At 44.9% G+C, this 24,974-nt stretch overlaps 1 protein-coding gene across 1 annotated transcript in view; it reads right to left on the bottom strand.

The window, feature by feature from the left end:
- Positions 1 to 1,694: 1,694 nt before the first annotated feature.
- xxylt1 (xyloside xylosyltransferase 1) overlaps positions 1,695 to 24,974 on the bottom strand; it is a 39,867-nt gene continuing 16,587 nt past the window's right edge. Inside the window, exon 4 of the mRNA XM_042056786.1 lies at positions 1,695 to 5,167. Within this exon, the coding sequence (XP_041912720.1) occupies positions 4,771 to 5,167 (397 nt within the window). The 3' untranslated portion in view covers positions 1,695 to 4,770. The remainder of the gene's footprint in view (positions 5,168 to 24,974) is intronic.

Raw genomic sequence — 24,974 nt, 5'->3', positions numbered from 1 at the left:
CTATAAAAACTCGGTAGTGACGCTGCCTGTGATGGGCTCAGGAGCACATGCAGTGTAAGAGGATCACTTCCAGAACAGGAGCAGAGCAGGGCGTTGTTAAATGAGGGGGAAAATGACCTGCCTGGCTCTGAAGATCGCACTCTCAATTACGTCAAATCGAAGCGGACAGTGTTTATGCAATTGACAGTCTGACAGTCTTGAACGCTCATCTCCATGGTCATTTTTACGGCATCTAATATACAAGACTGCAGGATCCAAACCTGCTTTAAAAGGCTGAAGGAGTCACAAATAATTTTAGAAAAACATTTTGAATCCCTCATTTACGTATAATATTCTCATTGGATATACTAGTTGAATAAGCCTCAGTCACGAGATTGGGAAATCTATGGTCCTGTAAACCACTTCATACCAGCATCAGGAAAGGGTTCAGAAAAAGAGATTGCCATAAGAAGACTAGGTAACACTTTCTATGAAGGTTGTATTTATAACGCCCTATGAATGCATTCATAATGTTTTATAAGGTGTCTATGAAGCATTGTAACGCTCATTATTACCATCTATATGTATTCACAAGTCATCATAACCAACTTCATGATGCATTATGACAACTAATTATGAATGATTATAATTTTTATCTGAATAATGCATTATAAATATGTCAAGATCTGCCGACTCACTTGTCAGTTTTATGATGCATCATAACTACTTCTCTATGCTAAATGCATATAGTGATGCATAAAGAGTTTTGACTTCTACTGTAGTCCTATATATCTATAGCTATAAGTATATGTAATAAAGTTATAATAATTTATACATCTCCCTACAGCACACAATTATAAACAGCTATGCAATATCGTAACTGTTATTTGTCAGCTCTAAGTAAAGTGACAAGAATATGACCCTATTATTAACAGATATAAGTTCACTGAATAATGAAAGGGTGCAATGAACTAAGTACTGAGTCTGCCATCTTTACCCCATATGCACAATATTATAAATTACTACTGTATGTTAATGTCATAGGTGTTATTTGTCAGCTTTAGGTAAAGTAGAGCAAATGAGGTGTTGTTATATATATAGATATAAGATCATTATAAGCAAATATGAGGCACAATGAAATGAGAGACATGGACATAAAGACAAAAGGAATGCATTTAGTTCACTTTATTTTATGCATTATTCAGATTAAAATTATAATCATTCATAATTAATTGTCGTAATGCATCATGAAGTTGGTTATGATGACTTGTGAATACATATAGATGGTAATAATGAGCATTACAATGCTTTATAGACACCTTATAAAACATTATGAATGCATTCATAGGGCGTTATAAATACAACCTTCATAGAAAGTGTTACCGAAGAGGATTACGAGTAGAGGATTGCTGTGTTGCACATGATGAGAGCGTCCGTGTGAAACAGACAAACACAGGGGAAAGGTGGCAAGAGTGACAGAACTGGGTCAAGTAACTGAGAAGCGGTGGAGTTCAGCAGTGCAAGCTCCCAATGAAGATGACGTGTTAAGAGGGAAAACACAACGCACACTCCTGCACTGTACCGTTTCCAATGAGCACAAAGGAAAGGAAGGAAACAGAAAGAAACAGCCTCCTCAATTTGCTGAGTGCAAAGTACACTTCAGTAACACTTACCACGGTAGTGGTAAATAAAGACATAAGTGCATACCACTCATATTGAACAAATAGATTCAATTTATTTTGATAATGACAACAAATAAAATACAAACAAACAACCAGATGTAGGTCAAGAGAGAGAGAGAGACAATTCAACACAGAGCTATCCTGGGAATGAAACAACACATTTGTTTACAGCACCTTAGCTGCACTCATCTGAAGTGTGTCAACTGGTGATGTAACTAGAACAATTAGGTTAAAGACAAGTGTCCTGTTAAGATTGAAATATTATTCATTTTATGATTTACATGTAAAAACACTGATACAGAACAAAACAACTAACAACACTGGCAAATAATAAAATACAATTTTTTTTTTAAATAGACAAATATTATAAATTCATATTTGCAGCTTCCCTTTTTGACAGATTAGCCTTCATTGATTGGATTTTAAGACCACAGTACATCAAGTCAGTAACCTTTTCCAACACTTCAAGTGGACTAATCGATCGAACTTCATCATTCTAAATGGAAATTCTAATTGTTGTTGCTTCAATGTAGAGGACCAGGGCTTGGCAACTTTTTGGCCATAATAAAGTGACACAAACGTACATAATATAACTGACAGCACAGTAACGAGTGCAGTACTTCATTGGACAATCACAAAAAATGCAATGGACCACAGTTATTCAATTTCTTCGCAAACGGAAAATAAAAGGTGAGGAAAAGAAAAAGAGGGAAACATTTTCCAGTGATAAAACTAACGTAAAAACAAAGGAAAATATTATGGGCTAGAAAAACAATCTCCTTTATAATCTCTCTCAGCTAGAGCTGTCTGAGTCATGAACAGAGATTCAACAGTGGCGGCCCAACTTATAGTATTGATTGGACCTCTCTGGGGACAGACTGATCTGGTTCACCGGAACCAGAGCCAGAGGCGGAGCCAGACAGCACAGCGACACTCACCCCCGTCTCGCTGCCTCCGATAACACTTTCATCTGACCCCGTCCCTCAGAGTCCGCATTCAGGCCGCTGGCCTCAGGAAACTGGGTCTGGGTCTTGCACTGCCTGGCAACCGCTCCACACATCAACACTGGGGGTGGGGGGGGGGGGGGGGGGGGATGGGGGGGGTCAGACTGAAGGGAGGTATTCTTCCCTTCCCTGCTCCCTCGCGCCCAGTCACACTGTCCTTTCGATGAGGGCAGTGCAGACAGACTAGGGCTTGCCAAGGAGCATGCTGTGCCTTGATAAGAGGCCCACCAACAGCCAAGCAAAACAACCAGCACGCTGCCTCTCGGCCCATTATCGGCCTCCTGATCTGATGGGAGCCTGATCCTCCCTGGGGGTCAGACACCGGCGTTGGGGAGGGGTGGGAGAGTGGGGGGGGGGGGGACGACTCACCCCCCCGACCCCCCTCCTCCCAACCCCCTGAAAACTGCCAGAACTCTCTGCAGCAGTCAAGAATGTGCCTTGGCACACCTAGTCTCCAAGCAGAACACACTCACGCTACATGCATCTGCCAATCAGCAAACATTAACCCCCCACACCCCACCCCACCCTCTGCCTACAGATAGCCAACCACTGAGAGTGCCTGCCTCCCTCGATTCATCCACGAGCAGCGATTTAATCCCATTCAGCGTCCCTGTGAGCGTGCAGCGCTGGAGGAGACCTTGAGCAGGCGGCCGTAAGCCGAGCCGAGAGGAGAGGAGAGGAGCAGAGAGGAGTCGAGCGGGCGCAGGGTGGCTGAGGGTGTCAAAGTCCCGAAAGTAGGTCACGGCAGAACGGAGCTCTGTGCGCACAGCAGCTCGTCCATACGAGAGAATATGAGGGAGTCAGGCGGCCAGAACATGCCTGCTGCTGCTCTGCATAGCTTCACACGCTTAAGAATGCAAAGAGTTTAAGAGGTGAAGTGAGAGGTCAGAGAGAGAGTGAGTGAGAGAAAGAGAGAGAGAGAGCGAGAAAGAGAGAGAGAGAGAGCGAGAGAGAGGCGGAGGTAAAGAGAGAGGGAGAAAGAAAGGTTAGTGAATGTGAATGTAACTGCATATGTGAGAGCGCGTGTGTGGGAGTCCTCCAGCAACACAACAGAGCCATCAAAGGCAGAGCGGATATCTGTGTGGGGGGAGAGCAGTGCTCCGCTTCACTCCCCATCACCTCTCCACTGCTGCTGCTGCTGCTCGACTGTCATGTACCCTCCTCTTCTGCATTCCTAGCCTGTACTTTTACTAGACGTTTACTATTGTACACACACATACACACACACACACACACACGTACGTCATCATGGTGGATGGATCAAAGGGAACAATCTTTACCACGACAAACCAGTCACATGGCTCAGTGGTCAGTGGAGTGGAGTGGCTCAGTGGAGGGGACAGTGCTGGTGTGACAGGGTTAACAGGGGGAGCTGAGAGGCCAGTGGAGGGGGCAGTGCTGGTGTGACGGGGTTAACAGGGGGAGCGGAGAGGCCAGTGGAGTCTACCGCCTGCCTTCCCTCCTGAAACACACAGATAAGGGATGGACTCCGGGAGGGTCAGAGAACTGCAGAAAACAAACTAATGACTCAATCATAGCCATTCAATTACAACCAGACGGGTGAGAGCTAAAACGATGACAAAAAAATAAAAGCGGCAACAGAGAGACCTCTATTTACACAATCAGCAATTCAATGGAAAACAATTACAAATATTTTAGAAACATTTAGAACACTGTTGTCAAAATATGACATTCTGGCAAAAAATATAGCTTGTTCATTGTCTAAACATTTCTGAAATGATGCAATGGCAAAAAGATGCACAGCTTTAACTTGGACCCTGCTGTCCCTTTTTTTGTACCAGTGGCAGAATCTACTGTAAGTAATCACAGAATAGCCCTTCTTATTAAGGTAATACACTGTTGCCAAATTGGATCCTGTCAAAACAGGTTGGCACCAAAAAAACAATTTTGTGAGGTACCTTGTCCATTGCTCTCACAAAGGACTTATTTTACCAAAAGTTCCTCCTCTTTTGTGCTTAATTTGGTATTGCATTAGGCATTTTCTAAATGGCGCTACTACATTCAGGCTTGTTCCAAATTCTCCCAACGCTACCGATTGGTCTTGATGTCTTCTCCGAGGCGTCCTGACGCCCGCCCGGGGCCGTTCAGTCGTCCGGTATGGGTGTGTTGCAGTTGCCGTGGTAGATGTAGACGGGCCCCGGGCAGCGGTAGTAGAGCTGGAAGACGTCCCCGTAGCCGTGGTCCCTCCACCAGGTGCAGAGCTGGCGGTTCCAGCCGCAGGCCAGCGGGTGGAAGAGCCGCGGGTGCTCCATGCCGATCATGGTGAAGAAGTCCTGGTCGCCCAGGTGGCCGTGGAAGTGGTACTGCTCGGCCAGGCGCGCCACGCGCTCGGGCTCCAGCAGCCGGTTGTAGAGGGCCGAGGCCCGCATGGCCTCGAGGTCCAGCAGCATTACGCCGCTGTTGAAGCCCGGCTGGCCATCGGGAGGAGGGTCGCCCACAACGGACTTGGGGTTCTCCTTGCGGTACTGCCAGAACGTGTGCCTAGGGGAGAGACGCAGGAGAGATGCGGGATGAAGTTAGGAGGACAGGAGGACAAAGGAGAGGAAAGCAACATTTATACGTGCGTGTACACACACACACGCACGCGCAAGCACGCACGCACGCACATGACTGATCCAAGAGAAAAGAGCAGTAATTTTTCGTTCACTCGGTGGGAGGAGGCGTCTGAGTTGAAAACAAAGTTCCCCTCTAACAGGGCACAGCTGAGGGATCGAGACAGCAATGCAGAGGAATGTGTGACACGTAAGGGATGCAAACAGCCATGAAACAAAAACTCTGTGTGTGTGTGTGTGTGTGTGTGTGTGTGTGTGTGTGTGTGTGTCCAAACTCATAGGAAAGATATTAAGTTTAAACCAAAGCACAAAGGGAGTGAGAGTTCACTGATGAAAAGGAAAAGAGAAAAATTGAAAGAAAGTGAAGAAAAGAGACAGAGACAGAGAGAGACACACACAGAGAAAGAAACAGAAAGAGAGAAAGAGAGAGAAAGAGAGAGAGAGAGAGAGAGAGAGAGAGAGAGAGAGAGAGAGAGAGAGAGAGAGAGAGAGAGAGAGAGAGAGAGAGAGAGAGAGAGAGAGAGGGGTGATGTTTATTCAGGGCCGCAGGTCTGGGCCACGGGCCAGACAGAGCTGGGGCCACGGGGCCGAGGCAGTGCTGGAGCTGGAGCTGTGCTGTGCATCGGTATGGAGCGCGGGCCGGGGCACGGGGAAAAGAACCAAGGTATGCACAAAACAGGAAGAGCCGCAGAGCCGGAGCCAGATGGAGCACCAGAGGCCACAGCCAACTCAGCAACCTGCGCTGTGCATGCTTACACACAAACACACACACACACACAGACGGCCAGACAGATACGCACTATTTATCTATTCACTATCATTCACTATAGTGACAAAATGCTGTGTGGTTAACTTAATATACTTACTTACTTACTTGTTCAATTGGCTGATGCTTTTATCCAAAATGACCTGCATATGGCAATTTTTACAAGGGCCAGTTTCAAGGGCGGCAGCCGGCAATTAAAACGTCAACTTTTCTGGCTCCTGCTTACTAGCCTAGTTCTTTAGCCACTATGCTATACTTTACATAGAAAATACACAACGGTAGTAGTCGATTCTAAGATATAGAGAGACTGAGGAGATAAAAACTGAAAATTTGAGAAAACGAGAGCAGACTAAGTGGCTCATTAAAAATAAATTGATATTTCGAGCCAGTTCGAGCCAGAGGTGTGTTTTTTTTTTTCCCCCACACAGAACCACTGGAATGTGAACCAGAGAACCTGGAGGGCTAACCGCCTGTTTGCTCAGCTGGAGCTGACCTGGAGGCAAAGACAGGCAGCCTTGCGGCTGCCGCCACTGGCCTTCCCCGCTGGGAGTGAGGAGGAGACACCAGGGTGGCCGAGCACTGGGCACCACTGTGTTAGGTGCAGAGAGGACAGGAAAACATCCTTCATCTTTCCAGGCAGAAGTATTAATGAGACACTAGCAGAGAGATCCTAGACTGATGATAAAAGATAGAGACAGAGAGACAAGACAGAGAGAGAGTTTCGTGTATTCTTGTGTGTGTGTGTGTGTATGTTTTTTTCTATACATATATATGTATTCACAGATTTTGTTTTATGACTTATTTAGTCTTGATGAGTTCTAGACACTATATGCTTTGGCAACACTTTCTTCACTAATTGTCATGCCAATAAAGCGTTTTGAATTTGAATTTGAGAGAGAGAGAGAGAGAGAGAGAGGTTAAAAGAAAAAGAAAAGTCAAAAGAAAAGCAAAAACTACAGCAGGTTTATCAGATGTTAGTTTGTCCCCCTCATAGCCTCAGGAAATGCCTGCCTAAAGACTTTTAATGTGAACTGCTGACATCAGTTGAATAAACCCCAAAGGACATGCGGAGACTCCAATCTAGTTGTAAATGGCAGAACAGTGCACATTCATTAAATTGTTGCCATCTTGGAATAAAACATTGGCTTTTAGACTTGATGACTGATTGATCAGCATTGTATTCAAGTATTTCCAAGGTTGAAAAGCTAATACCACATATCACAGCAGTTAAGTGTGAGAGAACTGTGCCTGATGGATTTCTCTTTGCTTAAACCTCTGATGTTTCAACAATGCATCTAATTCATTATTGGATGAATTGAAAAAAAAAAAAAAAAACGGAAAAGAAGAGCAATATATTGATGCTAGTCTGTTCTTGCCTACTTCTTTCACTTATTATTCCACATCAATCATTTCCTCCAATGCAAGAGGTGCATGCACGTGTTCACTCAAGATGTGCCAAATAACATTACATCTAATTCAAGACTATACATTTGGCTAGACAATTACTGTATGTTGAGCATGCCTTGTACGCCGAATTGTCTATACGTTTTTTTTTGCTAAACATGCATCATATTTGGAGGGGTAGAGATGCTAAAGTATGTGGCTGTGGCTGTGACAGAACACTGTAGTTTGGTGTGTGAATGGTTTGACATTTCGTTTTTTGAATGTTTGTGAGGCTGCCAATCCAAGATCAGGCCTCAGGAGAGTGTATGTATGTGTATGTGTGTGTGTGTGTGTGTGTGTGTGTGTGTGTGTGTGGAGGGGGAGGAGGGAGGAGGCTCTTGGCCAGGTTGTCTTCGTTGGGGGGGTGGTCTTAGGGAGCTGGTAAGCCAAGGCCCGAGAGGATTTTCATTTGCATTCACATGAGGAAGAGGTACATAGGGGAAAAACAACTTAATCTCCGAGCAGAAATAACTTGGAATATTTAGGCCAGCCCATTACAACTCTTCGCGGTGTGAAATATTCATGCAACCATGTCCTGCTCGGTAAAAGATGAAGGAGAAGAGGCAAACTGCCTGACACAAGATCTAAAGGTGCTCTGCAGAAATGCAGGCTGCATGCTGCCTCCACCAATGCTAGTCAGGGAGCTTGGGCTCAGCCCATGGCTCCATCAAAATGAACCCCTCACAATTACCTATTTCCAGCCCTCCGGCCAAAATGACATGCAGAATTCATGCAGATGGTATTCACTTATAGAGACCCTCCATATGAATCAACATCACTTTATAAAGTGTAAGGATAAGGATTGTGTGTGTGTGTGTGTGTGTGTGTGTGTGAGAGAGAGAAAGAGTGAGAGAGAGAGCGAGAGAGAGAAAGAGAGAGAGAGAGAAAGAGAGAGAGAGAGAAAGGGAGGGCATTAGAGAGAGAGTTAGAGGAAGAGCATTCAAGAGTGAGATAGATGAAAGGAGACAAAGAGAGTCATACTGAGAGACTGAGTGAGGAACTTAGTGAGTAATACAGTATGTCCTATTGCACAGTGAGGGTTTCCTCCCATATGCTTTCAGTGGCCAGAGCCTTTTGAAGACTAGTAGCCTTCTTTTGTCTGTGACTTTCATTTCCCTTCATTAAAAGAGCCTGGCCTCCCTATAAATAGGCAGCCTGCTAAGCACACACTTGTCAGGGTCAACCCCCGTCGTCATATCCTCTTCCCCCTGAGACCCGGACCCTCCATCGCGTCATCACCATCTCGTCTGAGCAGCCGAGCTGCGCTACGTGCACATCGACATGTACTCGGCCATACGTTCTCGCCACCAGCTGTCACACAGATGTTTTCCCGACCTCGCTGCAACACCAACCCCACCAACAACACCCCACCTAAAACACACCCCACCCTCACTTTCCTTCAATTGGAACCCGCCAACCTGGCAGTGAACAAAGCGCTGAATGCGCTGATGTGGCCACTCCAGGGCAGCTGGGGGGGGGAACTGTCCAAACAGCCGACGACCAAGACAAGGGGTGCAGAGTGAGCCACAATGGGCCAGGCCGGAGCGCCGGAGTGCTGGTAAATAAGAGCCAGTCCCGGAGCGGACAAGTTATGGCTCCTCTGGGCCTGCGGTGTATGTCCAGTGTACACACGGAAAGAGCCTTTTCTCCCGTCTAGCGTTGTCCTCTACAGCACACAGGGAGGGAGAGAGGGGAGGCGGGGGGGGTGAATGGTGGATTGTTGGGACTGTTGGAGTTGGAAGAGTTGTACAGACAGACAGCACACACAGACATGCATTCCTTGTCTAGTGCATTCCGTGTGCTGCTCGTCAGTGAGGATGGGGGGTGGGGGGTAGTTGGACGACAGTCTGAGTGCAGTTTTTTTCATAGTGCACATTTCATGTCGGACAAGGAGTTCGGGAAGCAAAGCTTGACACTCCAATTGGAAACGGAGCCAAAACAATAGAATTGAAACTGGGGAACATTCCCAGACACAAACACTTGCAGAAACAGGAGACAATAGCTGCTTTGACACAGCTCGTGTCTACATTTCCCCAAAGAACAACTGAACAACAAAGAAAATGCAATCAACAAATTTTAAATGTAGGGCCAGCCCTGTTTACTGATTGTGTATTGTGTTGTCACCTCTACTGTAGCTTGCCTGCCTATCTATTTCTCTGTCCTACTTTATCCCTCTGACTGTAGAGGATCAATCCACTTGACCTTCTGTGGAATCACCCTCCTCTGGATCTCCAAGAGGCAGTCAAATCCTGAGAGAATAAACTCAAATAAATTAAATAATAAAGCATGGGGCCGAACAACTACAGGCTCAGTCCCTGCCCTGTCATTGCAAGAGCCTCGTGCTTGATCATCCTTAAGCACACTACGTGGACATTTTTATATTGATATACTTATATTACTTTTTCTGCTGTAATGCATGTTGTGTGTATGTCTGTATGCTACTGAGACCTTGAATTTCCCCTAGGGGATCAATAAAGTATTTATCTATCTACTCTTTTTCGAAGAACTACCTGATAAGGAAGATTTCTAAGAAAAATCTTCGAATGACGATGCTCAGGCACGCATGTCAAATAGCAGCGCAGCTGATGTGCCAGGACAGATGTTCGCAATTTCCCGACCAGAACAACATTCTCCGCAAAAACCCTCCCTTCATGTCAAATACCTGACTGTTGTTCTACCAAATACCGAACAGGAGCGGGGGCACACAAAAAACCTAACTGTGCCCCTGTTGTTGACAATGACGTGAAAACGAAGCCCATAAATGCAGATCGAGAATTCCACATGTGCTGTCTCTATTCCTATCTGTGCAGAGAATGGAAACAACAATAACAACAATAACAACGCTGATAAATATGGAATGCGCTGCCTGTGATAAGCCATCGCAGACATGGAAGGCAAAGATATACAGTTCTACAGCAGCATATTTCATAGCAGAGCCCTGGACTTACAGGTCTGACTCATGTATGAAGTGTGTGTGTGTCTCAGATGAATGTATGAAGAGTACTGACTAAAAAAACACATCAATACCCACATGTCTCAGAAAAATGGTAATAATGTGACACACACCTCCTGCTTACCCAGACAGTTTCTTAGCCTGTACTGAGCTGACAAGATTATTCATGGTCGATTCAGTGTTAACCACAACACATAAATAACCCCCTTCTGTCTTATGAATAATAACAGCAAAGATTCATAAGCTACAGTCCAACTGATTTGGCAAACCATACTCTAAAACAACTTGGAGACCTGATTGAGTCATCACATCGACAAGACCTGGGCTGAACTGCTAAAGTATTCAGTCTGCTGAGTACTCTCCACACCCCTCCACTCCCCCTCAACAAAGTCTCTAACCTTCAGGCCATCCTGAATCACTTCATTTTTTGAGGGGATATGTCTGGTCTCAGTATCATTCTGCCAAGGCACAGAACTTCATCTGCTATTGCTATTTCCTGTGTGTGTCGGAGAGGCAGCCAAACGCCCAGGCCACAGCCACTTGCAGTCAGTCAGCCAACCAGACAGCCATCAGCCACCCATCCAGCCGTGCCTCTCTGAAATAATAACTCACTCACGTGCAGCAAACAGGACAATCTGTGCTGCGTTTCTCTCTGGATCAGTCATCCGCAATGCTCCCCCGACGCCAAACAAATCTGAGTGAAAAAACGGCATGGAAACCCACAACCAGAGTGTTTTGCTGCTACTGGACTTTACCTGAATGGGTGTGATTGATTGAATGCCCTGGGGCATGTCCTCAGATTGAGGCACAGGCAAAAAGCTGAATTAAAGGCTCTTTATGCTCTTTTTATATCCTGCAACTTCAAATTCAGAGCTAGAGAATTGAACACGCACATGAACAGAATCTCTGCATGTTCTTCGCTTCGTTCAGACACAAGCTCATTTACATAATGTCCGTCGGAAATATTAGGAGGGGAGTAGTTTAACAGCCGGCTAAGTTCGGAATTCCAAATGGCCGGTTATGTTGTTCAGATATACAGCCCAACCGCTTGACATCCGCAGAACATGCGGACTTACACAAAGGTCTGAAAGCAGCTACAATAGCAGATGAAGTTCTGTGCCTTGGCAGAATGATTTGGGGGCAGCCGTGGCCTACTGGTTAGTACTTCGGACCTGTAACCGGAGGGTTGCCGGTTCGAACCCCGACCAGTAGGCACGGCTGAAGTGCCCTTGAGCAGGGCACCTAACCCCTCACTGCTCCCCGAGCGCCGCTGTTGATGCAGGCAGCTCACTGCACCGGGATTAGCGTGTGCTTCACCTCACTGTGTGTACACTATGTGCTGTGTGTGTTTCACTAATTCACGGATTGGGATAAATGCAGAGACCAAATTTCCCTCGCGGGATCAAAAGAGTATATATACTTATACTTACTTAATGTTCTGTCTCGTCCCATCATACCAGATCTTACCACATCCTGCATTACCTCACCACACCATATCATTCTGTGCATAATGCATCTTCCAGTGCCGCCGTTTTCATCAAATAATGAGTCACCATTTTGTTGGCCAACCCACTACAGAGTACAGAAGCCTTTAATGCATATTGTGTATACACCTTAAAAAAAATATTCCAACTGAACTTCACCAAGAGGTTCTCGATTCTGTCAAAAAGCCCCTCCCCTACCCCCTCCCTTCTCCTGAGTACATGTCTCAGCTCACCCTGTTCTGCATACCTGACTGAGCTCATCAGTGGCACTTCCGATCTGCTAAACACACTGATGATCTGAATCAACTGAATCAAGAGCATTACAATTACACACTGAGCTGAAGCGGGTGTGCCTACAACAGAGGGGGGGGGGGGGGGGTCAGAGGGTCTGAGAGGCACCAGGACTAGGGCACAACACAGTCAGAAACTGGTGCGGAGTACACAACTTCCAAACCCCACAAATGGGCACGAAGAATGCGTTCAGAGACAGACTCACTCACACTTCCCCTTTCACAATCATGTCTGCCAGAGGCCTTTTGTTCCTTGACACTCATTCTCTGAGTTACGACACAAATCCACTACTGAGCCGGTGGGTGTGGAGAAAGTCCTCTCCTGCCATCAGGTTTCATAAATATGCATCCATCGACTCCACCAACATAAAAGTTCCATTCAATTTTAAAAAGGCATCTCGCTTCTGAATATGTAAATTCATGCTTGTCTGTGCGTCCTCACATAACCCTGATTTAATCCTGGCTTTGTAAACAGGCGTCATTAGCAAATAAATGAAAAAGCAATACACTTAGCAGCATCAGGCTATAATGAATATCACACAGAAGCTACTCCTCGGTCATCGCTTCTGTCTGTAATTGCTGTCAAGCTCCACACTGGAAGGAGAAATGAATCAAATGCATACTCAAACTTTGGAAGAGGAAACTTTGGAAGTGTTAAGTTTAGATGAGGAATATTTACCCATAAATAACAGCTTAAAATCCCTATCCCTATAAAATCCCTGGCCATGATTACTGGACCCGGGCGTGACAATGTGCTAGCAGAGTTGCATGATTTTCCAATATTCTAAGCTCATCAACAGTATTTTACTGAGTGATTTAAGGAGCAAAAAGCAAAGAATTCAACAAGCTGCCAGGCCGGATGTAGAGCCCACTTGTACACAAAAAGAGACGGGTCTCCCTGACTCAACACATTAATTAGCATTCACCATGTCACCTGCGATTGGTGATGTCCACGTGGCCTCCTGCCAGTTTCATTACTAATGCAAGGACTTCAATGTTCTCCATTGTGCTGATGAGAAACAAATTTCCCCATGAAAAATAGGCCTGGTGGTGGGGTCTGTAAGATACTGGCAGTGTCTGACTTTGTGTTTTCAGACCACAAAAGAGTCACAAAAACTGACGCAGTGATTATATTTAGCCCTGATCCATGTGAGGATCTCTGAAAAACGTGACATGACACCGATGCACACTGAGGCCCGGTAAAACCTCTTGCTTTGACTGCTTAGATCTGGAATGTGTTCCCACTTCTTTCAAGTCCGGAGACAGAACCCCAGAGACCTCTCAGAACAGCTTCCAACAATTGGCACATGTACCTTTCACAGCTGTTCTGGAGTGTATTTTTAGTGCTGCTGTGCAGCGATTCAATCAGCCTGAGTGGTTTTGAGGCTATAAAAAAACTGATTGCTCAAAACACCAACAGAATTGTGGCAGCCGTGGCCTACTGGTTAGCACTTCGGACCTGTAACCGGAGGATTGCCGGTTCGAACCCCGACCAGTAGGCGCGGCTGAAGTGCTCTTGAGCAAGGTACCGAACCCCTCACTGCTCTCCGAGCGCCGCTGTTGATGCAGGCAGCTCACTGTGCCGGGATTAGTGTGTGCTTCACCTCACTGTGTGTACACTGTGTGCTGTGTGTGTTTCACTAATTCACGGAGGGGGATAAATGCAGAGACCAAATTTCCCTCACGGGATCAAGAGTATATATACTTATACTTATACTTATACTGAATTATGTTATTATGCAGCATAATAATATATAGACATGTAATGTTTAATAAAAAAAATTAGAAAAGAGAAAACGGAACTTTGCTAAACTAGTTTTAAGCAATGTCCCACAGATTACCTCTTTTCAATCCACTCCTCATACTTTTCAGTGAAAAGGTTGAAACTGAAGACTGACTGGAATCCTTTTATAAAATTGTGATAGGGCTAGTTTTTCAGATCAGTACTCCCTGAACATATTTCTGAAATGTCGGTCATCTCAAATAACACACATAAATTCAATGTGAAATAAAGCACTTTCATTTTCACAAACACTTCACTCATGGACGAACAATGCCGAACTTAAATTTCAGGCATACTTTTTGTCTTGCTACTATACCCCTTACTTGCTACTATACCCCTTACCCCAACTTGAGGGGTAAAATCTCCCAGTCTGGGTCGTCTGGATTACATCAACTGGTAATTGGTTAACTCAACCCACCATGCTACCTCATTTGGTCCCCGGGCTTTCTACAGCCTGCCAATTGGAGCACTAAGTAATCAGACTACGAGGAGAAAGTTGGCAGCTGTACCAGAGAGGCGCCAGGGTTTCTCCTGACCTTCACCTGGGTCTGACCCAAGTGGCCAAGTCTCATAAGCCTGATTGCAGGCCAGTTTAGTGCACACTCAAAATGTGCATGTGTTGGATTGCTAGTATGATTGTAACAAATCAGGCTCATCAGGTCTTACAGTTTCGGGGGTTTCTTGCAAGGGAAAGTTTTAGTGTAGAACTGTATGCTGCCAGCAGTCACAGCGGTCTGAGCCCCCCTGTCCTACAACATTTTGTTGAAATCAAATTTACTGGTTTCAAGTAGTTTCAGCTGATCTCATTGTGAATCTTTGGTCTTTACAGAACCTGGGAAATATTTGAGTTGAGGGGGGGGGGGGGGGGGGGGGGGGGGGGATATACAGTAAACTAACAAATGACAAATATTGATTTTCTCTTCATATTTTCTTCAGGTTTTTTAAACAGTAAAAGATGTTTGGCACACGGAAATCAACACTTAGCGCAATGACACACAGAGTCTAAAATCAGCCTGTGGGTATGGCACTGTGACCTAGGGCTAAAATTGGGCATAGAGAAAGAAAATGAGCGTGCTCATGAAACAGCCAATCAGCTAAAATTCACAAATGAACGGAAATGTGATCCTAACAATCTGATCTCACAGGCCCCAGCCAGATCTGTGTGTGTGTGTGTTTTCCAGGGATGATTAGCTAACTTCATTCAACAGGGCGCTCGTCCGACGTCAGCAGGCATCGCTGATAAGAGGACATGCAGACGACACTGGCCAGACCATGGCTGTGGGACGCACAAGGAGTCTCTCCACGGCCCCCTGTGAGTGAGCCATCAGGTGCCTGGCTCCCAGCACAGACCCTTATGTAACACCGAGGGGAGGGGTGTGGGGGAGGGGGGGGGGGGGGGGGTACACCACCCCGTAGTGAATTACTGATGAGGCGGCGGCAGGCTGGGTGAGATTCGACATCTTTTCCGATAATTAACTTTTCATTGAGAGGACGTGTGCAGCATGCTGGGCACGGGCGAGTCCGTTCTCCTCGCAATGGCGCTCCATCCATTAGCAATAAATTGGACCAGAAGTGCAGAACACTCTCCCATGCCAAAAGCACATCCTGCATACAAATCCAAAGCATGTGAGGATACTGCCAGAGTGTGTGTGTGTGTGTGTGTATGTGTGTGTATGTGTGTGTGTGTGTGTGTGTGTGTGTAATATGTTGATAAAATAAGAAAATGAAATCAAATGAAGCAATGGAAAGGAAAGGAGAAAAGCACATAAAAGCTGCCACACCACACACACACACACACACACACACACACACACACACACACACACGTGTGGACCTGAACACACAGAGAGAGAGAGACAGAGAGAAAGAGAGAGAGAGAGAGAGAGAGAGAGAGAGAGAGAGAAGATAATACCATTACCATGCAACGGGAAAACTTAACGTGGAGCATGCGACGGAACATTGTCATATTTGAAAAAGCCTGAGATCAGAGTGTGCTGCTGCTCTGTTTTTAATTTGATATCCTACTGGCCAGAACTTCTACTTGAAAAAAACACCAGACATCCAAGAACCATTTTCAAACCTCGTACAATCTGTTGCGCCCATTAAACAGAAGGTGTGTGCAGGTGCAGAGCAAAAAAGCAGATGGCTATGTAAATGTCAGTCAGCTTTGAGTCCCTTTGACAAGGGGCTGGAGAGATGTGGAGACGTAAGCAGAGGCAGGCCATCAACAGAAACTCATCAAAGCCCCTTAATGAAAGTTAGCAAAGACCTCAAAAAACAACCAAGCTTGGCCCCGGCCGTGGCGCAACTGGCTGGGGCACCTGCACCGTACGCCGGCGACCAGGGTTCGATTCCCGCCCCGTGGTCCTTTCCGGATCCCAACCCTAACTATCTCTCCCACTCACTTTCATAGTTTCAAAGTCATACTTTCTGTCATTCTCCACTATCCTGTCGCATTAAAGGCATAAAAGCTCTCCAAAAATAAATAAAAAATAAACAACCAAGGTTGAAATTAACGTCACATATGACATACACATAGAAATATGATGCAGTCATTATTAACCAGGAGGCACCCACTGTTGGCAAGGTCTGTTAGCTCCAAATGTGTTACTGCCACTGAGCAGAACAGAAGTGTGAATTTACTGAACTGAATTTCAATGGCTTTTCCACTCCTCTTGTAGGAGGCTTTTTTCTCCTTCTTTCTTTCTTTCTGTATTTTCTGTTCTCGTTCGATGAGATTCGGCAGCAGTGTTTATGGCGTGTGGGTGGTGCAGTGGGCTGTAGGCCTTGCAAAGCAAAGCAAAGCTTCTCGCAGCTCAGACGCAGAGCGCGGCACAGAAACGCGGCGCTACTACCGTTCATGCAGTGCTAAAGCCGGGCACAGGCCACCTACTCTCCCCCTGGCACAGTGACACGTCACCCACAGCACACCAGGGAGTGTGGGTGAGCGCCACCTTCTTCAAACGAATGCCTAGAAAACAAATATTCAAGTCCCCCACAGCAGTTATATCCCACAATGCAAAACAAATGCATCACTAGGCCTGAAGGCCTAAACCAAGCCCAAGGTGAGAGTAGAACACTTATCCTCTGGCTGCACTAAACAGAACATTGACAGAAGCAAAGGGGGAATTCAGATCCCACAAACAAATTGCAAGGTAACTGCAAGGTAAACCTAAGTAATCAAGGTTCAGTAATCGAAGTAATCAAAGTAATCATTTATTTTAATGATTGATGAATTATAATGACGATCATTTTCAGTCCTGCATGACGCAGTTTGTGCTGCAACTGTTCTTTCTCCATTCTAAATAGCTCAGTTCTTACTGATTTTCATGACTCTGTAGTTAACGACAAACTGTTTCAGTTTGAGGTGCACACAGCCCCTTTTATGGAAACTTGGCCTTTTCAACTGTTGAACTGTTATACCATAATGTGTCAGCACAGACTGGCTATAACTGTTGACACGGTGGTTAACCTGGTAGATGATGTTAGCAACACTAAAGGAATTAGTTATTTTTTCACTGCAATATAATAATATAAATCAAGTAACAGGTCCTAAAGCAACAGTATGCTCAGTTCCATTAAGTCATACGGCAAGTTATCAGCTGTATGCATACAGTTCTGTTTATCCAAGACAGATAAATTAGATGATAATAACTAACAAAACACTGCAAGAGCATATTTCTCAACAAAATCTCCCTTCTGGAGAGAAGAATTCTGACTCACTTGTGTCTCAAGCAATCAAGATGGCAAACACTTCATTCTTTGGTCAACATTTACACAATGCCACTCTGGTCCGGACATCTCGCTCTCTCTCTCTCACACACACACACACACACACACACACACACACACACCCCCTTGCCAGGCCAGGTCCGTGGTAGCAAGGATGACGTGCAGGGGGTCAGTGGGATGGTCAGTAAGAGTCCAGAGAGGAGGGGTTTGTTGCGGTAAGTGACGTGAGCAACAGGTCCATGTATGCAAGATAGCACTCACCCACCGATGGGGGGGGGGGGCTTCCCCTTCACAGCTATAGGTGGTGAGGACGAGAGAGGGGGGTAGAGAAAGAGCCAGAGCTAGAGAGAGCGAGAGAGAGAGAGAGAGAGGGGGAGAGAGAGAGGAAGAGTGAAGCAGGACTTGAGCCGTGATACAGATCTGTTTGCAGAAACTAGAGCCCTCCAAGAGTTGCCAGTAAAGCCGGCTGTTTCTGTAATCACTTCCTGTGTGAATGAAAAAGCCTGGCTCAGACAGCCTCCCAGCAGGAAAGCAAAAGCACAGGACGCAACGTGAAAACAATCACGTTTTTGTGTATTTCCACAGACACAGGGATTCTAAACAAACAAACAGAGCAGACCAAACACAGACCGAAACTATGTTGGTGACATTGGGTCTATACCGCAGATAAATGTTTAACCGTCAAATACAGACAAATCTTTGGGGGGAGATTGATTTGTGAATTTTGGCAGGGCAGACAGACAAATAACTACCCCTGAGTGGAATTCAGGAAATAAGAGCAGGATTCTTCTACAAAAAACAAGACTGTTATGGAATGCAGGGCAGGGAAATGCACCAGAACACAGAAATCATCATCACCCAGGCACAATGCTTGCAAGCGCACCAAAACAATGCAAGGTCCACACTGCCAAACAGCACAGAGCAAACATGGACAGAACGATGATATAGGTCAGTCTACAGAACTGCTGCCAGGGATAACTTCACAGACACATACATAAACATACATAGACGTAAACACATTGTGCCTAGTTCAGACACAATGGTATGGAGGCAGGAATATATTTGAGTCATGTTTTCATAAGCAACTACTGGTGCCATCTTCAAATGAATATTTATGGTGTATGGTCATGTGAAGGCCAGATAAACACACGTCCTTCTAACTAGCCACCTGGGCAATGCAATATGGAGATCGAAGGTCTGGATTGGACCACCACATGAGAATGTAAAACAAAAGATTTCACAACGCGACATGGCCAACAAGTGAACTACTAAGTGTTAGTATTCCAGAAAGCCTGTTATCAGTGTCAACTGTGCTTTTCAGAAGAACATTGCTAGTTTTCGACAAAGACTTTCTGCTTTAAGGCTTTTGTGACAGTGCCAAACTAGAGTGAAAATAAAGGCCTTTATTTTGTCTCTGCATGCTAAGGGGACAGTGCACTGTTGTGGCGGCTCAGACACCTTAATTGTGTGGTGAGATTTTTCACTAAGAGGAGGAAGTAAGGAGAAGATATGGGGGGGGGGGGGGGGGGGTGAGTTGAAGACAACCTTCTTCAACTCACTTTTGCTAAACTGCTGCGCTCTTTAAAGGTGCCATGTGTAATGTCTGCCAAAAAATCAATTCATACTCCACATTCCATAAAAGATGGGGCAGTATACCCCCAGAAAGTGAGTTTGTCTACCCTAGAGTAACAACCGAGACACGTGTATTGCAGTTTGGCTGGCGGTTATGTTACCCGCATACTGCCTCCCATGGCCGAAACTGGTATTATGACACTTGTCGGGCTGTGGCTAGTAATTTAGCATGCTAATTCAGGTTGATATCTCTTCAGCACTATACCTTGTCATTTTTTTAATGACATCATCGCCCTTATTTCCTCTCATTCTTTTGATGCGTGTAGCTCATTTTTTGGATATTTTTTACCTCAATTCTTACACATGGCACCTTTAATTAACAGGCATGCGACAGAGTGAAAGACTACAAAAGCACCTGTGAAAATCTCCTTTCAGCGGGCCAGAAAAGAACATTGCGGTCACGGTGTGGAAAATAATGCCGTGTTTCTCTCTCATGCAAAAGAAAAATATGACCAGTGAAAGTTGCACTTGAGACAGACAATCAATTGGATAAGGGGAAAAAACCAAACAGAAGGACATTCATCTTGTTCTACAGAGGATAGAGAAATTGATTTCAAAGCACAGGCAAAGATTGATGATGGCAAATTCAGCAAAAATTGACTTTTCCTCCTGCTTGCTACCTTGTTCACTTCCGTTCAATTCCTCACTCCAGTCTTTCTTTCTTGTTCGAGAGTTTCATGTGAGCAAAAATGTGTGCAGTGGAACATGCAGTGATATTCATGAAGAGTCAGACAGTGGGAACAAAAGATGATTAAACCTTCTCCACCCTGCTGGGAAAGCCAGTCTCATGTCTAGGGCTGAGGCAAAGGCTTCAAGGGACCAACAGACGTAAGACTTAAAGCCAATTAAACATCTTGTTCGGAGAGAATCTAAGCCATTCCAAACCCCTCCCCAATACCCACCTTACACGCTCAAGATATGATCATTACACAATTCAATCATCTGCAAATCCAAACTCTAAAGCATCTGATCATTGTACTTGTTGAGAGGCCAATTAAGGCACATGCAAAAATCTTTTTCTCAGGGTTTCAGGCAGCTAGGAGACAATGCCTCTAGGAAAAATACAGATTAAATCATGATTTGGCATCATTTCTTCAATTATATTTTAATTTCATGAACTATATTTTTTACATATAATATTAAGCACATTCATCTAGCAAGTGTCAAAAACACTATTAACCATTAATCATAATGCAGATTTTTTTAAGTTAATTTTAAAAACTAGGAATCCCAACTCAAATATCAAATATCAATATCAATATCAAAAAGGTCTAATAAAACCAATACAACACAAAAAAACAACAGTTGTTGGTGATGCCATGTTTTTTTTCCTTCTTGCATTTTTCCAGTTGTCACACTGAAGCAGAGAACTGCATAGCACATAACCAAAGGTACTAGTTGTAATGACAGGTGTGTTTATCACTCATATGACTATATATGCCTACCAGTTAGAGAATATTGAAAGATGATACCAGCACTAGCTTCCTAAATGCTATGCTTCCTTATGCTTCAAAAAAGTTGCAAATTTTGTCCCATACTGTCGCTGATAGAGTGAGGAAGGATAATTACATGTGACCTCCTTTTGGTTGTAATGATCTGACCTATAAACAAAGTCTTCAAAGCCTGTATAGTAAGCAGCCTCTCCCTACAACTCCTCTCCTTTCACTCAGCAACAAGACTGAGACTGTTGCTAAGGAGAACCTGTCTCCACAGAGCTAAGCCCCTCACAGAGCCAGAGAGACCTTTTCTGAGAAAAGATGAATCACAGAGGACTACTTTCACTCCTGGCATACCATACCAAGGGGGATGTTATTTTTCTTGACAATAATCTGTTTAGACTGTCAGTTTACAGGTATGCATTTTACAGGTATTGTTCACAAATATGCTGCCTCAAATATATACTGGCATGAGATTCTCCGGTTATTCTTTCACTAAATTCAAACTTTAGCATCTATTGAGTTACACACAGACTTTTTTGTGAACTTAAATGCAGACAAGACATTCAAAATCTATGTGGAGCAGAGAAAATAAACAGATAAAACAATCGGCAAGGCAGCACGATGAAGCACAAGTGTTTGCAGGAAAACAACACCCCCCCCCCCCCATGCAACAGTGACCCCTATCAACAGTCACTGCCTGTGGCAGGCATTCTGCCTTTGCACTGAAGCCAAGCCAGTCTAAACCAGTGTTTCTCAAACTTTTTCAGACCAAGGACCACTTCACCAATAATAAAAAAAAAAAACTCGCAGACCAACTAGCTAAAAAAGAAAAAGTAGACCTACTTCAACAGTATATTACCCAATAGACCTACTAAATGAACCTTGCTCATAGTCTTTGCACCTTGCTTATTGTGTCAGAGGATTCATATAATTTAAACTGGCATAGTTTACATAGGCAGTGTTACAGAACTGTTTGGATTTACAAACAAGTTGGTTCAATATTGCAAACAACTCATCACATCTGCTCGCAGACCACTTGGGATAGCTTGCCGACCACCAGTGGTCCCCGGACCACCCTTTGAGAAATACTGGTCTAAACCGACCAGTTACTGTATGTTTGTGTTTGGGTTTCCTCATTGGGATGTGTGGCGAGAACAAAGCTTAAAAACATCCTTCTGGCAAATTCCGACCACATGTCATCGTGGTGAAATCAACTCTGCGGTGGACTGCGGTGGGGGGTGGGGGTTCTGTTTCCCTGCCGACAACTAAGCAAGCATCCTGTGATTCTTAGATCCTTCAGCAGCGTGCAACACAGAGTAGATGCACATTGGTAGTGGTCATAGGGAGTCATGGTTGCATCAGCTGCTTACTGTTATATTCATGTATAGTATACATACTCTTTTGATGCCGTGAGGGAAATGTTGTGGGGACACCCATAACTATATTCCAAATTCACTTCTTCTCTTCTCTCTCCATCATTCTTCCCTTTAGATCTTTACTTTCTGTTTGCTTTGTGCCAAAACTGTCTCAGGGAATCACCAGGGAACCAAGGTGCAGTTTCATCTTGTGGTGTTTTTCTTAATGTTTTTTAAATGACAGAATTATTACTGTCCCGATCAATGTTGTGTATATGCTACCAAACAAGAACAAGAATCACTGACAGATCAGATAAAGTATTTTTTCCCCAAAGCATGTATTATAAGGGCCTGTGTCCACCAATTACTGTACATGACAATTTTTTGTGTTAAGAGTAGTCAAGGGACAGGAATGATAGATGGCGACTTAAACTGCTGCCTTATGCGAAATGGCAAGTCTGGCCAAACTCTAACCTGTTCTGCCCTCACATTCAAACCTTGTGGGTGTGATTAAAAGGACAAAGACTGATTAAAAGAACACTCTCACACACAATTCACCAGAGCTGGGAATTGGACGCCTCAAAGAAAGAGAAGGAGACCAAAATGATGCTGCCTCTGTGCAGAAACACTGCATAACCACTATCTAGTGTTCCCCTTTGTCTCTGCTTTTTACAAAGACATCAATGTTACCGCTGCAGTCTATTAACGAACGCAGCACCTCAGTTTTGTCTATGCTCTGGGACACCACATGAGGCCCATGGCGTGGTAGTGGTGGTGGAGGAGGAGGAGGAGGAGGAGGAGGAGGGGGGGTTGTTTCGTCTTCTCTACAGGGAGGCAGCAGAGTGGATTACTGCTGCCATGCTGAAGCTCTAAGCTCGAGCGCCCCCACTCCCTGTTTACACTCCATCCGAGTGGCACGCCATTGGACTCTCTAGTGGGTCCCAGAACTCTTGGCACGCTGCCCTCCTCCATGTTGTGCCCGCTGCTGCAAACAAGGACGACAGGAAGGGGGAGGGAGAGGAGAACAAGAAAAAGGAAGAGGAAGAGGAGGAAGAGTTGTAGGCTTGTTTCAGAGAGGGAGAGACACTGTTGTTTTTCCAGCAGCATTACACAACCTTAAGAGACCAGAGTCTTTGCGCACAGGTAACCCTGAAGACAGTGGGGCCCTACTTCCTTCCAAGGGCAGCGCAGCGGGCACAGTTATCCAACCCTCTGTGCCCAATGTTACCTCAGGTCAGTGGGGCCCTACTTCCTTCCAAGGGCAGCGCAGCTGGCACAGTTATCCAACCCTCTGTGCCCAATGTTACCTCAGGCCAGTCCAGACCTTGCTGTGTGATGAGACATATCCTCAGTTGGGGCGGGGCAATCTCGAACATCTCCAAAACCATTAACTGACACTCCAAAGGGAGACAGGCCGTGATGAATAAACAAGGCAAGTGGAAAAAAGAGGACCACAAATGTGGGGAGAAGGATCACAAACAAAGCCACATGTTAGGGAGTCACGCAGGGGGAGGCTCAGGGAAACGTTAATTACTTGATGACAGGACCGTGCTTCAAGACCAGGTGTCTGACCTTATCGTCCACTCTCAACCCATGCCACCCAGCAAATGGTGCTCTGGTTAGATTTAAATATGGCTCTTCCCCTTTAACAGCTGTCATTATCCTTTAACCTTTAGGATTTGGGATCATGACCACTGTTATATAACAATGTTTTGCCAGCTTCAGGTGCAGGAAGTATTAATAGTGGTTTTCCTAGTTACAGTCGTGATTCAACACTCGACAGATATTAAGGCACCACCACTGGCTCACATGAGTCATTTCCAGCATATTGAGGTAGTAGGTCTACAGTGGTCAAGAAGACAGAGTCTCAACTTGCATTTTAAACATTCACTAATTCACTACACAGTGCATTACATAGAAAATAACTCTACAGTGAGTATTCACTACATATCTGCTAAGCACCGTAAACATAAACATATAGTGCGCTATACGTGATGAATGACTGGATGTTCTGAACTCCGGCTCAGTCATCTTGTTTACCCTAGATTCTAAAAAGCAAGGCTGTTTAGCAATCTCTCAAATATATGTTTGTAAATTTAATTTTTCAGGATTAGTGACCAAGTCTGGTTTGCAGTGCCAGCCCAAAAAGGAAAGAGGGGGGGATAAGGCATCTCTAGTGCCATCTAGTGTTGGGCTAAAAAATAACGTGTGCACACTTGAGAACAATGAGATTTACACAGCAGTTTAATAACTGCTGGCAACTCCCACTAACAAATCGGAGGTGCTGAGAAGTGCTTCACTGTAGGATGAGAGTACGTTTATAGCAGTGGTGTAGTCTAGTTAGCTGTAGTGGGTATACTGTGATCAACCCCAAATGTTAATACGTATCCTTGCCTATTTTAAGTGGGTATACTGAGATGGTGATGCTTTTTAAGTGGGTATACTGCGTAGTCATGCGTATCACGTAGACTACACCACTGGTTTATAGTGTAGGATTATACAGTGAATGAAAGTGGATGCTGAAAGTTTGTCAACAATCAGCTGATTTTGAGTTACAGTATGTTCTTCATCTGACATCTGACTTACAACAGACACACACCTGACGGGGTGATTTTTTTTCCACCGTCAGACAGCATGCTGGAAAACTACAGTGGCCTCGAGAGGGACAAACATAGCCAGTGCAGGCATCCGGTTGTTGATGACATGACCCTGACCTACTGAGCACAAAGAGGAGGAGCATCCCTTTGTTGACTCCCCCTCATGGCTTTTACACCCAGCCACACCTCCAAGGCCCCATTCTGTTTGAAGAGTGGCTATATAGGGAATAAGGGAATGCATTCCCCCCAAAAAATAATACAA

This window comes from Alosa sapidissima, chromosome 12 (genome assembly GCF_018492685.1).
Source record: "Alosa sapidissima isolate fAloSap1 chromosome 12, fAloSap1.pri, whole genome shotgun sequence".
NCBI classification, from domain to species: Eukaryota; Metazoa; Chordata; class Actinopteri; order Clupeiformes; family Clupeidae; genus Alosa; species Alosa sapidissima.
This window is presented reverse-complemented; position numbering and strand designations above follow the sequence as displayed.